This window comes from Lacerta agilis, chromosome 1 (genome assembly GCF_009819535.1).
Source record: "Lacerta agilis isolate rLacAgi1 chromosome 1, rLacAgi1.pri, whole genome shotgun sequence".
In the NCBI taxonomy this organism is placed as follows: domain Eukaryota; kingdom Metazoa; phylum Chordata; class Lepidosauria; order Squamata; family Lacertidae; genus Lacerta; species Lacerta agilis.
The window spans coordinates 76,622,842-76,638,422 of NC_046312.1; the positions used below are offsets into that span (position 1 = coordinate 76,622,842).

The following is a 15,581-nucleotide window of genomic DNA, read 5'->3' on the forward strand; positions in this document are numbered from 1 at the left end:
AAAAAGTAACAAGGAACACATTTTACAAAGGGTCTCTTTAGGTCTTTTAATCTGTGGTGATAAATAGCCATTATTTATTTAGCCTGTCATTCTTTAATGTGTGACAACTAGTTTTTAGAAAATCTCTACACGTCAATTGAACAAGACTGTAATTCTAAACAGACTTACTAGGCTAGCGAGTCAGCTTTACTCAAACCAGTGTGATTTACTGCTGAATAAACATGTATGGGACTGCACTACATAAGCAGTTAGTTGCCTTGATGCTATACTTCTTCAGTATTTTAAAAGGTAAACAAATAGATAAACCTCTGCAAAAAAAAAAGAACTCATAGAATCATAGAATCATCGAGTTGGAAGAGACCACAAGGGCCATCCAGTCCAACCCCCTGCCAAGCAGGAAACACCACCAAAGCATTCCTGACAGATGGCTGTCAAGCCTCTGCTTAAAGACCTCCAAAGAAGGAGACTCCACCACACTCCTTGGCAGCAAATTCCACTGTCGAACAGCTCTTACTGTCAGGAAGTTCTTCCTAATGTTTAGGTGGAATCTTCTTTCTTGTAGTTTGAATCCATTGCCCCGTGTCCGCTTCTCTGGAGCAGCAGAAAACAACCTTTCACCCTCCCCTATATGACATCCTTTGATATATTTGAACATGGCTATCATATCACCCCTTAATCTTCTCTTCTCCAGGCTAAACATACCCAGCTCCCTAAGCCGTTCCTCATAAGGCATCGTTTCCAGGCCTTTGACCATTTTGATTGCCCTCCTCTGGACACGTTCCAGCTTGTCAGTATCCTTCTTGAACTGTGGTGCCCAGAACTGGACACAGTATTCCAGGTGAGGTCTGACCAGAGCAGAATATAGTGGTACTATTACTTCCCTAGATGCTATACTCCTATTGATGCAGCCCAGAATTGCATTGGCTTTTTTAGCTGCTGCATCACACTGTTGTCTCATGTCAAGTTTATGGTCTACCAAGACTCCTAGATCCTTTTCACATGTACTGCTCTCAAGCCACCCATCCTGTATTTGTGTCTTTCATTTTTTTTGCCCAAGTGTAGTACTTTACATTTCTCCCTGTTAAAATTCATCTTGTTTGCTTTGGCCCAGTTCTCTAGTCTGTTAAGGTCATTTTGAAGTGTGATCCTGTCCTCTGGGGTATTAGCCACCCCTCCTAATTTGGTGTCATCTGCAAACTTGATCAGGATACCCTCAAGCCCATCATCCAAGTCATTGATGAAGATGTTGAATAAGACTGGGCCCAAGACAGAACCCTGTGGCACCCCACTTGTCACTTCTCTCCAGGATGAAGAGGAGCCATTAATGAGTACCCTTTGGGTTTGGTCAGTCAGCCAGTTACAAATCCACTGAATGGTAGCATTGTCTAGCCCACATTTTACCAGCTTCTTTACGAGAATATCATGGGGCACCTTGTCAAAGGCCTTGCTGAAATCAAGATAGGCTACATCCACAGCGTTCCCTTCATCTACCAGGCTTGTAATTCTGTCAAAAAATGAGATCAGATTGGTCTGACATGACTTATTTTTCAGAAACCCATGCTGACTTTTAGTGATCACAGCGTTCCTTTCTAGGTGCTCACAGACCGTTTGCTTAATGATCTGCTCAAGAATCTTTCCTGGTATTGATGTCAGGCTGACTGGGCGGTAATTGTTTGGGTCTTCTCTTTTCCCCTTTTTGAAAATAGGGACAACATTTGCCCTCCTCCAGTCTGCTGGGACCTTGCCTGTTCTCCATGAATTCTCTTACAACATGAGGAATTATAGATGAAGGGGAAAGGGATGAAAAGTGGAGCCCTAAGAAATATTTCTCCACTAGATGTCTCCACTACACAACATTTGTTAACAGGACTGAAAGAAGGCCCCTGCAGAAGAGAAAATGGAATTGTGCAAGGGATAAAGGTTGGGTATGAGAAGAGCAAAAGGCAGCAATTGAGGCTTTCATCCATAAGCTGCCTAAGCAAAGGAGCTATGAGGACATCCAATTCAACTAAAAGAAGGGCAAGAGCGAGAATGGCTTTTTAATGTCATTGTTTAAGTTTATAGATTGCATTTCTGAGAGATGTTTTGTTGATAACTTGATGTCTGTGTCTTTATTGTAAGTTTCTTCTTCTGAGGCTGGAGCTTGAAATGTGGGTTTCTTGTTTTTAAATGGTGTCCACCCCTTGTAATTTATATTGCTTTATTTACACTGCATCACAGAGAAGGTGTTTGCCCCACACCCTGAGGGCCCAGTTAGTACCACTACCAAAGAGGTAGAATCATGGAATTTTAGAGTTGAAAGGGACCTTGAGTGTCATTTGGTCCAATCATCCATGATGCAGGAATCTCACCTGACAGATGGCCAGCCAACCTCTGCTTAAAAAGAGGTTGGTGGGCAAAGTGTGATAGTTGCTGTGGGAAGTCTACAATTGTACGGTTTAGAGTTTTTGCACAATCCTTTACATGTCTAGTCAGAGGCAACTCCCATGGAGGGGATAAGATTGCACCTTAAGAATATTTCTGTCAGACCCATGTTTTGTATGAAAACATGCATTGGAAGGTCATCTGAAGTCTCTCATCAGCAACATCAAACTTCCACTTGTGCTAATGCTGCAAATCAATGCATTACCCCTCTCTGATACCTGAATCAGCTGCAAGAGAAAGATGCTTTGATGGCTCTTGAACATGAAAAGGAATAATTTTGGCTGTGGCTTTCTAGATCTTTTGCTCTCTGGGTCTTGGAAGCAGCAAGGTGCATCGATTCATGTAAGTCAGAATTATTAAGTTTATTCACCACCTTTTTGCCTCATTAAAAGACCCAAGGTGATGTGCATCTCAGTTAAAACAACAACTCTTCACTTAAAAAAATCATATCACTTTTTCAAACTCATACAGATGGAATGCTCATCTTAGACAGCTAATCCCTCACAGGATTTACAGATGAAATAAAACATTTTATTTTTACTGCTTTGTTAGACCAAGCTCCAATCCAGCACTAGTGGTTGTTTGTTTTGAGTGGAGAAAGGAAGAAATAGTCAGCTGATAGCTTTCAAAACAAAAGTAAATAATGGGAGGTGTATGTTCTGTCACTGGAGAAGGGGAGCACACAATCTTGAAAGAACGTCTAAAAAGAGAAATGCTGAAAGGTTCATCATGAAATGATGAGAACAAGCTTCTGCTCCCCCCCCCCCATAACTTAAAAAGAAGGCATCCCCACAAAAGCAATTGCCCTCCTTTTTCTGTTGCTTCACAGGTAGGCAGCCTTGAATTCCTCTCCTAATTTGCAAAATCTGTTCTCTTTTCACAACCAAATTTTGAAGACATTTATGGAAAATATCCTAAACTATCAAATCCGTCTTGGAAAAGAGACTGCATTTTGCCATGGGATTTCATCACAAGCAGCAATCTGCTGGTGGGGCAGGCGGAAGGACTAAGTTGATGGGGAATCCTTTTCAGCCTCAATGGCTATATTCCCTCTGAGCAATCCTCTGAGGACCACAGGTCAGTGGGGGGCAGAGCCAGAGGCAAATGTGAGTGGAGTCACAAATGTAAACTTTTGTACAGGAAGCTCACATACCCTTCTCTGTCCTCTATCCAGACAAGTAAGAAGCATTATCAGAGCTCAGGGACACATTCCAGCCAGTCAAAAGCACTGGGGGGGGGGGTTAAAAACCTGGCCAATGAGGGATGTGGCCTGTAGAATGTTCTGAGGGCCAGATAGAAAGGCCTGGAGGACCACATTTGAGCCCAAGGCCTGAGGTTCCCAATCTAAGCCCCATCATCCTACTCACCACTCCCCACGCCTGCAAACTGGGTGTTTCAACAGATTCTGCAAAGAGGAGAACAGGCCTGGGGCTTCAAGGTACAAAAATTGTAGCAGTTGCTGTAGTCCCACCTTGGAGAACTTTATAATTTTTGGCAAACAGACAGTGGGGAGTTGAGTCTATTTTAAATGTTGCAATGGACTTTTCAGAGAAAGAACTTCCTTGTCAACATGGATGCTCTTGTCAGCAATCCTTCTCCGAGATACAGGGAAACCTTCTGAGATCTGAGTCAGATTTGGAATCTAGAAAGTCTTAATGAAAACAGGCACATCCATGAGAGAGACTGAATAGTTCCTGATGAAGGTCCCTCCATCAAACACCTGGGCTGTATTGATGTCCTTCCACTTCTGACCTTCTCTGGGCAGGTAAATATCTCTTTGACGTTGCCCTTGTTCTGTTATTGGGGCAACAAGGACCTGAATTGAAAAAGAAATGTTAGAGGCATTGGAACATAGAAAATTGCTTTATACTCAGACCATTGGTCCATAAAGCTAAGTTGTGTGGACACTGACTGCCTGCCCTATCTGGAGGGATGAGGCGTTGAACCTGGGATCTAATGGATGTGAAGCATGTGCTCTACCAGGGCTGTAGCCTTGTCCTTAGAGTATATAGTCAGAACACTGATAATTTCTGCTCACCCCCTCCAAGAGGTGGGCAGGGTTTGTGATCCTGCATGGGGCTTCCCAGAACCAGGGTGCTGTGCTACCCACCTCGGCTACAGGGTGGCCGTTGCCCCACTGATAAAGTAAAGCTCACTTGAAACCAGCACACTATTACCAGTTCTGGTAATGACTTTGTATCATAACGGTGAAATCAATAAAGTTTGCTTTGACACCATCTATTAAAATCCCACCCTTCTTCCCAAAAGATCCTAGGGCGGCAAACAATAAGTGATAAAACGATTAAAAAATCTTGAAAAGATGTTACAAACGTCTTTAAAACAATTCCAGTACTGATGCAAACTGGCCAAAGACTGATCTAAAGAGAGGTTCCAGGAAGATGAGGGCAGTCTTTTTGTTTCTTTGTTTCTTTGTTTTAAAACGCTGGGTTCTAAGGAATTAGAGTGCACAAATGTTCATCATTAGAGCACAATGGTTCTTTCCAAATTCATGAAAGATTCTTTATGAGTGACAGACTGAAGCTTGAGTCTGAGTCCATACTTATTTTAATTGGAATTGCCAGGAGTTGCAAACACATTACATTGTATTTTCAGAACTGAACTTTTATCACAAATTTGGATCCCAGATACTCAGCAGAAAGGCCTGATGTTCATAGTCCAATCTTTGGTTTTGCATTAGCTGTATCGTAAGAAAAGATCTCTTCTTGTTAATGCAGGCCATATTTCTGCATTGGAAACTGTCCGATTCAATTTTAGAGATTCCCCCCGCTGCCCCATTTAAGTGATTTTCTGGGAGGAGATATGTGATGATATCTTATAAGGGCAGATTCTACTTGTCAGCTTACTGTAGGCTGCATTTTACAAATAATGTTTGCCATGAAATTGAATTTATGTTCTTTTTAAAATGCAAAGGCCAAACTAGTGGAATGATGGCCTGCCTTGTTTGCAGAAATGGATCTGCTGCTCCATTTCTATAAAGTATTAAGCAGATTTAAAGTGGGAAAATGTCCTTTTCTGCTGCCTGTGCTTTTTCTCTGAAACCCCTTTTATTTTTCTCCTAGTGGACCTCCATGGCTAAAAGCAATACTGGCTAAGAGGAAAACACATTTCAAATAATTTCACCTAGAAAAGCATAAATGGGGATATTTAATTCCCCCACTGATGCCATGCTTTAAATTGACCCTGCACCCAGGCACCAATTTAGGAGTCAGGGAGACTCATAGCTAGGTCCTGCTGCCATCACGTCTAGTTCAAAATTGGGGAAATGGCCACCTTTATTTGTCACAAGCTGAACACATCCATTGAGATCAATTTAAAAGCATCAAGGTCTCAGGTCTTGATATATGTCAAAGCTCTGAGCCTTTCATGTTGGAAAATGTAATGACTTTTTAAAAAATGGCCATAATTTCCATTTCACCTCCAATAAAATGTATCTTCTTCCAAGAACAAGGATCTTGGTACAGCGATGCTAGGACATTTGCCCTAGGCTTCTATGCAACAGATAAGAAACCTGTAATTGATGCTGACACTATTACACTTCTGGTGCTGCAGTTCACCTTATGGAATTAAGGACAGGTCATGAGTGTCTGTTTCACTTAACTGAATCAGATGAGGCAGTGGGATTCTGGAGTAGACACCTGACTTGGAATGGATTCTGACACAGAAAAATATATTAACTAGCCCCAATATAACCAGAAAAGGCCACCTATTCCTGAGTTTATAACCATAAACAAAGGTAATAAAATATGAAGTCAATAAAAATGTTTATACTAATGTCTCCATTCCACAAGGGTATTATATTTCTTTCACTCACAAAATTTCCATGCAAAGGAGATGACAGCTTTCTGACATACTTGATTTGTTCCCTTTCTGGGGCCTCTGTGTTTTACTACTAATGTTTAAAGATCACAAGGACACAAGCATAAGCCTAGTACAGTGGTACCTTGGCTTTTGAACAGCTTAGTTCCTGAACAACTCAGAACCTGAACGCTTCAAACTCGGAAGTAGGTGTTCCGGTTTTTGCTTCAGAAGCCGAACGTGCTCCTGAGCTTCCGTTTTCACTGTTGCGCAGCTCATTTGAGTCCCCCCCCCCCCAATCATAATTAAAGCCTTCTGTTTCTGATTGCAGTGCTCTGGGGTGATATTTGGTCTTTTGTTTTTGCTATTTTTCTGAGTTTTTGTTTGTGTGGCTTTTTCATTTTTGTGACAGTGGCTTGTTTTTTGTTTTATGATTGATTGATTGATTGATTGATTGATTGTGTGACTGTGGAAATGGATAAAAGCCCCGCATCCAAACAATGACTATCATCAGTGCAGGTAAGAAAAAAAATTAAATTAAATTTTTATCATCTACAATACTGTCTTATTTATTTTATAGTACAGAACATTGATTATTGCTTTCATTTTACGGATCAATGGTCTTGTAAAATTCATGCTAAATTGCTGTTTTAGGGGTTGTTTTTAAAAGTCTGGAACGGATTAATCCGTTTTGCATTACTTTCTATGGGAAAGTATGCCTTGGTTTTGGAACAGACTTCCGGAACTGATTAAGTTTGAGAACCAAGGTACCACCGTAACATTTAAGAAGGCACTGCCATTCTGCCTCATTGCAGCTTTGCTTCTTTGTTCACCTGGCTGGATCAGCTAGACTCAAAGCAGAACACCTGATAGTGAAACTGATGTCATCTTCAGATGTTCCCAACAAGCACCAAAGAGCACCTTGCCTAGGAAGATCAAAGTTTGACTAGGAAGATCAGATGACTGAAAATAGCCCTTGGACTTATAGCAAGGTCTTTGTGCATTCCACACAATGGTGGCTGAGCAACCATCTGCCACAAGGTTTAATTGATAACCATCTGCCACAAGGTTTAATTGATAACTACACCCTCGCTGTCAGTCCAAAGTCCATTTGTCTGTGAGAGCAAGTGTTCTGATTACCTGCATGTCTACATAGTCTGCTCCAAGGTGTATGGAACTTATCACAATCAGGCAAAGGTTGTTTTCAGGTATGTGAATCAGGATACAATGAGAAACATGCAGGCCCACCAGAGAGAATTGTGTATATCATACCTACTAAAAACGTTCCAAGTTCTGTAAATAACATTGTCTAAGAAGATTAAGCACACCCAGACACACTCATTGTTCCACTCATATTAGGTTGCCTACATTTTTCACACCATTAGGCTGTTCACATGAGTTGCCATTTGCAGAAGTGGCCACTGTATTTGGGGCTTGTCTACACAGCAGCAAAAAGTAGGAGTATCCACATAATGTCAGTCCTACCCCCCATTTTTGTCTTGGACCTTTCTCCCTTGTAAATGCAGGGATTTTCAATCATCTTACATTTTAAAGGGGGGAAGGTCAAGGACCACACTGGGATGAGGTCTACATTTTACTTTGGACAGTACAGGAGAAGAGAATATCCTAACCCTGCACATTCTCTAATACAGTAGTAACCAAGACAATTAAAGCATCAAAGCAGAAATATTGATCAAAAAGATTGCGATGAGGCAACTACTGCTCTTCTTAAAACAGTCGCTGTAAATTTTAGAAGGCCTCAAATGCACACAAAACTCCATCGCCCTTTGAGCGCTTAATGAGCCCTCAGTGAGAGTCTTCTTAATATGATTAAAGGCTACACTTTAGATCCTACCATGCATCAGCCTTAGAACTAAAGACACTAAAGATCAATGTGTCGTTGCCTTGATCTGGGAGAAATATTTAAGTCTTTACATTAATCATAAGTTCAGCAAATAGGAAAGTGCTTCAAAAGATTTAATTAGATATTGGCTGTATTTGAAATGCTAACAGCAAAGGGAATTAGAATGTTAACTGCTCTTTAATTTATTTCCAATTGCTTGTTAATGCTAATTGATTATAACATTAATGGAGCACCCAATTGCCTTATTAATCTAGACAAACAAGATTTGAAATACTTGGAGGCATCATTGGCATGAACATCTCACAGAAATCAATCTCATAAACAGTCTTCCTTGTTTCAAGATGCCTCTAGGTGTGGGCAGCTAGTACCACCACCCATGCCTCCTTTTGCCCAAGTCAATGGCATCATAGGGAAAAGGAGCTGGGTATTCCTAGAGCGGTGGAAGATTCTTCTCCAACATGTAAAGACACACATATGGAAGAGAAAGCTATTTAAATTTTATAGTGGACAAAAAAGGGGGCAGCATTTTATAGTTCTTTATTTGCATTCTTTCCCTCCAATCTCATATACGAACTTACACCAAGTCAGACTGCTTGTCCATCTAGCCCAGTGTTGTCTGCTCTTCTGGCTGGCAGTGACTTTTGAGGGTCTGAGGCAGAGGACCTCTTCTTCATCACTTACTATCAAATCCTTTTAAATGGACATGATGCCAGGGATGGAACCTCAGACCTTCTGAACTATGGTCACTGTCCTACATTTCTAGGATACAGGGCAGGTTATAGGGTTTCATTATGACCAGTACAAAGTCAGGATGATTGCTACAGTCCAATGGCTTTTGTTATGTATTGACACCCACTACTTAATAGCTTTGCTATGCACGTGGTGTTTCCAATGCATACCCAAACAGTAATATTTGAAAGGATGTCTGTCCTCTTCTAACATATACCCCTCTCAACCACCTCTTATGGTTTACCTGGATAGCTATAGACTTCAGGCTTCAATGGGGAAGCTCAACAACTTTTGCTGTGCCCCCCCCCAAAAAAAAATTCCTGGCTACACCCATGTGCCACCTTCATCAAGAGATCACTATGAAGAACCAGATTACCGAGCACACAACTGTGTGACCCCAGCCAGTTTCAGTGGTTCTTTGGGCCAGGGTCTGTTTGTGACCCATCATTCCTAAACTTCCATCAAGAGTTCCTTTTCACAAGCAGCCAAGGAGAAACTAATAATGCTTCAACAGAATCAATGGAGACATGTGCTTAGATTAGTACCCAAACAATAGAGTTGATATGGAAAGTGTTCTTCATAGAATGGGCCTCCAACTGCTATTGATCTCCAAAGGGTTTCAGTCCATTGAAGAAAAGACTGTGGTATTGAATCCCTTTCCTACACCACCTCATTTATTTACGGGGGGACGGGACATGATTCAGTGATGGAATAATGTGTGATTCAGCATGTTTTTATTGAAAAGTGTCATATTAATTAACAGGTGAACCTTTGGGTATAATCTATGGGCAGTCACCAATGAAGAACTTTATCAAGTAGATTCTAAAGCCTGCCACCATAATCTGTGATTTTTGTATCAGCAGGACACATGTTCTTATAGTATCCTCATTTCCTCAGTTTTGACTTTTATTTATACAGGTGAAAGTTGTTTTTTCCATGCTAGCAAAAAACAAAACAAAACCAGAAGCTTCACTGGAGACGCAGCCAGTCATGCTATAATAAATCAAGTTGATCAACCAGGAATGCCCCATAAAACATCACCTCCTGCACAACTAGCCACACACAGAGAAAGTGTAACATTCAGCTACGTCCAACAGGCTTTCCCAGTCTATTGTAGAAGACTAAAGTAAACCAACAGATGGGTGATGGATTTTCCAGGATGACGGTAGTAGGAGCCATAGAAGGGGGAGGGGGTGGAGATGGAAAGAAGTGTGAGAGGAAATAAGAGAAGTGAGAGTGAGATCTAGAATGTCACTGAATGGAAAGCCCCATATTTCACTCTGGTACTGTAGGCATTTGCTTGCTTTGCTAAAAGCATTGTAAACCTGCTGGTTGAAATACTGATGTTGCTGGGCTTTTGTTAGGCTGTGGAAAATGCCACATAAATCACAATCACTCCAGTGAACCCTCTGCCAAAGGGAAGGCAATGGTGGGAAACCAGCGAGGAATGATAAATGTGATGTAGTGTCTAGAAAGAGGCGGCACTGAAAGGGAAAGTTTTAAAAGTGTTATTTACTTCTCTGACCTAATGGTTGACCTAGTAAGGAGGTCACAGTGGCCTGGTTCATATGACAGGGAGAGTCAAACTACATGGAAGGATGCATGAATCTGTCGCATTTTGGTTTCTCTCTGTTGGTCATTTTTTCAAATCTTAAATTCACTTTTCCACTTTCTGCATCTAATTTTTTTTTAAAAAAAATTAACCCTCATGAAGATTCATCAACTTTTTAGTGTGAATTTTTCCTAATAAACACATTTTTGTTTGCAATTTCATTTAATACACACATTTTTTGCAAGCTGTTTCCCCTGATTTAATGCATTGTTGTGTTATTTTTATGAATATACACATTTTTATGCACACCTTCCCCAATATATGCATTTATTTTTAATTATTTTACACATTGGTTGGAGAACTGCATTGCAAAATTTAGAGTAGTGCCAATTTCAATTCACACATCATTTCTGGAAGTGAGAATTAGGTAGCTTTTTGTTAAATTGAGAATCAATTGCTCTTCCCTGGCCCTTTTTACTGCTGCATTGAGCTAAGCCAAAGTTTTACCCATCAGACATTCTCCAGGAGCCTGCATATTTTTGCAGTCCTTGTAAGCCATAGTTTGGTTTACTGCACCAAGCAAAACAGACTGCTGTGTGTGCTGGGGATGGGGGTGGATATCTGAGAGGCCAAAGTCAGGGAGAAAGTGTTGTTTTCTATAGCAAGTTATAGCTGGGGAATACTGGGACGACATTCTGGAATACTTAGTCAGGAAACATTGGTGGAGACCCTGTACTTTAGGTTATGAGCTGATTCTGAGGGATGCTACCTTAAACGAGTGAGATACCTGCATAAGGAGCTGGACAACTGATCATATATTCATCTTTCTCCTCCATTTCTGATGTCCATCACAGTCACATTCCTGTGAGGAATCCAGTTTGCAGCTCTACCCTCATGATGGATAATGGGCTGCTGCCAGGCCAGATCTAGACCCTTAAGCAGTTTCATCTGGCTTGCCAGGCAGAAGTAAATTTTTGCAGCAAAAAAATTGCAGTCCTTTACAGTATTACCATCAGCATCCCGCACATTGTCTGGAAAATACATCAGACCCTGAACATGAAGAAGTTAGCCACTCCTCACCCCACTTAATGTATCAACCCTAAAATTGCCAGATGTCTGGACATGTGGAAACCATTTAGATCTGTTCTATTTTTCCAAGCACAAGAAGCTAATGGGCCAAATAAACCTTAAATCAAAATCTGGCTCTTGGTTGGCTCTCTCCCCACACCTCTTTCAATACAATAAGTACATCTCAATCGTGTCCTCCTTGACTTTTTGTAAACTTAAAAATCTCCACATGCAAAGTTTTTAGACTCTCCTCATGTGGTGGGTGCTCCAACCTCTTCATTATTTACTTGCCTGCTCTGTATCTTTCTCCTGTCCTGTAGTATTCATTTGGAGCGAAATACAGGCATTCCACCAATTTATGTAACAGCATTGTGATAGGGATTAATTTTTTTAAAGGGATCAAATATAAAGTTAATATGAGATTTATGTTTCCCCACACACTGCCGCTACGTGAGCTTCTGTGCTTCATGAACTTTCCATTCTGACTCCAAGATCCCCTTCCATAATAGTCACAGCCAAGTTAGACTTCATATATGAGGATTTTCATGTCCCAGCAAGCATCACTTTGGACCTCCTTGCACTGAATCATTCTATTGCCTAATTGCTCAGTTAGAAGAAAGCTTTCACACACTCCTTGGGTTTTCACCATCCTGAGTAGTTTTGTGTCATCTTCTACACTTTTGTTCACCTCTGACTCTGAGTCCTTCATGATTGGTAAGTTAAACAGCATGGATCCCAACACAGATCATTGAAAGACCTCATGGGTGATTTTCATCCATTGTTAGTAATACACTTTTATTCTTAATCTGTTTTCTGTTTTTAAGGCTTTAATATTGGAATCTTCTGGTAACATTTTGTAGGAGTCATTTGGGAGGAAGATGATAGAGATAGAGACACATTATACACACACACCCCAAATATATAATGTCCACTGGATCATATATGTCTCTGTTTTCCTACACAGAGCAAGAAGTTGGGCAGGAGATGTTCAAGGTCCCTTCCATTACTATCATTGTATGATTTTACATTTTGACTGGACAGTCTAAATGTGTCTCATTCCAAAAGTTTAGAGAGGCAAGATTTCCATTTACAGAAGTCGTGCTGATTCCTCCTCAGCAAAGTTAATTCTTCCATGTTTTCACAATTCTAGCTTTAATAAATGTTTTCTGCCAATTTTAATTTATGAGGGTTTTCTATCATCAAGTCTTCTATTTTACCTTCGTAACTTTACAAGAATTTTCAAAACCCATAGAGAACTGAAATGTTCAGTACTCTAACATAAATCCAAATGCCTTATAGAAAATACTCAGTTCCTGAGATGCTCTTCCTGATCCAAAACATGCTGGAGTATAATTTATTTCTTACCTCATCTCCTATGAGAAATTCATCATCAATTGTAAAGGTAATGGACTCAGTGGGGCTGAGCCACCATACAGGTCGAAAAATAGGGTATCCTACAGAGAGCCACTCCTTGCTGTATTTTTCAACAAGAGGCACCACAAAACTCTGATGTGTCTGAACATAGTGCCTGGTGAGATTCAGCACCTGAAAGAAAGGAAGTTCAGCATATTATTTTAATACGCTGTGGAAAAGAAAATAGGGAAGCAGGTATTTTAGTTTGATTTATGTTCTCCCAAAGGGAGTAGATACAGAGGGTGGAATTCAATGTCACACTCTTTTAATCATTCCATCTGTACAAGTATTGCAGCTTCCACAACTGGGATTCCACCCTCCCCCATACTGTGTGCTATAATGGGGGTTCTCCCAACTGAGCCAATTTCAGAGTGTGCACAGGGGAAGGAAGGGGGGGAGCTGTGTTGTACAAGCAAAAGTCCTTGTGCAGGTCTTCTCCTGACAGGGATGCCTAAGTGAATCCAACCCAGAGTAGCCAAGAAAATATGAATTAAGTGGTATTGTAATCCCAGCCTATCTAAGTCTCTCATCCTTGGGCTTGGATGAAGATCATCTCTTCAGTCTCTTATCATGCTAGTCTTTACTGCCACTACTTCTGTAGCCAGCATTGTGTCGAGAGGAGGATAATGGCAGCAACCGCAAACAAATTGGTATAGAATATTTAGAGCAAATTCTGTAAGGTGGCCTTCTTTTTTTCAGAAAACTGCCTTCTTTGAAGTTTCAGCTGAGCTCTAGAACATAGCTAAAGGACTAAGAGAGCATAGCTAAAGGACTAAGATAAGAAGATTAGTATAAGCAGAATTAATAGTGGGAGAAAGAATGTGGAAGGGGAATTAGAAAGGAGAGATGGGGCACACAGCATGAAGCAACTAGGAGGAGGGGGTAATTTGAACTGATTAAGAGAATAAAAAGAAGACTGTGAATGGTAAAATGCCATGAGCAAGGTATGCAGCAGAGTTTAGGGCTGACATAAGAATTTAAGATGAGGTATAAGAAAGCCCTGGTGATAGCTGAGGCAAGAAAGTACATGAACTTGAACCAGAGTTTCTATGAAATCAGAAAAAGCAAATGTTGGCAGTGTTAAGAAGAAAAATACTGCAAGACCTGGCACCAGAATCTTTTGCTGAAGAACAACACAGAGGCAATTTTCTCTCTCTCTCTCTTTCTCCATAACACACACAAATACCATGTGCAAAACTGAAGGTCACAAACAGCCCTACCTTTGGGCAAAGTGAAGCAGCTTCCCTAGGCAGCAGGTGTTGGGTGGAGAGGCAGCAATTACAGTCACCTTGCTGCTCCTATGTTAGAGGACAGAGCTATATATGCTACATGGCATGTCCTGGCTGGCCCCCATAAGCTAACTTGCTGTCTCAGGTGTGGCAGAGGACCCTGTCCTACCACCAGTGTTAGATTAAGATTCAACTGCTGGTCCAGTTAGCTTCTGACTGTGAAATGGACCATCTTGTCCTTCACCTTAGGCAGCGAAATGCCTTGGGCCAGTCCTGGATGAGAGTACTGATGATGTGTCAAGGAAGATGGAAGTGATGATTCCAGAGAAGACATACAGAGTATACTGTTTAATCCACCTTAAACTTTGGTGGTGGTGAATCATCCAAAAGGAGACATTGTGGAGATAAAAAATATTAGTAAGAACTGAGGGAGAGAATTCGGGAACCAAGAGAGCAGAATATTATCATTAGCATACCAGTGGTAGTTGTTATACCTACCCAGTCATCACAACAGACCCATGGTGGAGTACGGAAAGACATCACAGGAAGGAAAGTCACAATCTGCAGCCATCTAATGTATAGCTCTTCATCGATCAGAAATTCATTTGCTAGACTTCCTCCTGCACAGCACAAACAAATAAAAATGGTTGGGCAATAGGAAAACTGTCATAAATATTTAGAATTCAACTTTAATATTTGATCCAGTAATTTAGGAACAACCAGATTGTATTAATGATAAACCCTGAGATTTGTAACAAGGCCTCTGTGTTCTCTTGCATAATCAAGGTGCTATTAAAACACTGCCCAGTCACCACCAGGCCTCATATATCTCAGCTTCTCCTACATTGCACTGGGTCTTCTGGCAGTGGCGCCTGCTGCATCCACTGCAGAATGCCAACTCTGCCTGTAGTGAAAATTCCCTGGATAGCTATATGGGGAGGGCCATTGCAATAGACTTGAGTTGTGCTATTGCGGCTGTTGCTGAGCTAATAATAATAATAATAATAATAATAATAATAATAATAATAATTTATTTATACCCCACCCATCTGGCTGGGTTTCCCCAGCCACTCTGAGAGGCTTCCAACAAAATATTAAAATACAAAAGTACAAAATATTAAAATACAATAGCTTCATCCCAGGGCTCTTCCAGACAGCCAGTTACTGGTAATTGAGCATTCATACTGATACAGGTGCACAAAATATGCACGAATGTTTTACAACACTGTTATTTATTGAGACTTCATGCTGCTTTATTCGTGTGCGAGTTATATGCCACAATCATCTTCAATGCGTACCCCCCTCCCCTCACTTTTCTTATCACGAAAATTCCGGGGGGGGGGGTGGAAGCAGGTTTGCTGCACAAGAGCACCACATCCACTTTAATTGCACAATCTAAATTTGCTGGTTGACAGCTAGGGGGTCATTATATATTGGTCTATCCAGCTCAATGTTGTCTTCATTGTCTGGCAGCAGCAGTCTGGGG

At 41.0% G+C, this 15,581-nt stretch overlaps 1 protein-coding gene across 1 annotated transcript in view; it reads right to left on the minus strand.

The window, feature by feature from the left end:
• Positions 1–3,971: 3,971 nt before the first annotated feature.
• LOC117050595 (SITS-binding protein-like) overlaps positions 3,972–15,581 on the minus strand; it is a 28,100-nt gene continuing 16,490 nt past the window's right edge. The window contains exons 8-10 of the mRNA XM_033156280.1: positions 14,594–14,715; positions 12,819–12,998; positions 3,972–4,240 (exon numbers count right to left, since the gene is read on the minus strand). Coding sequence (XP_033012171.1) covers positions 4,067–4,240; positions 12,819–12,998; positions 14,594–14,715 — 476 coding nt within the window. The 3' untranslated portion in view covers positions 3,972–4,066. The remainder of the gene's footprint in view (positions 4,241–12,818; positions 12,999–14,593; positions 14,716–15,581) is intronic.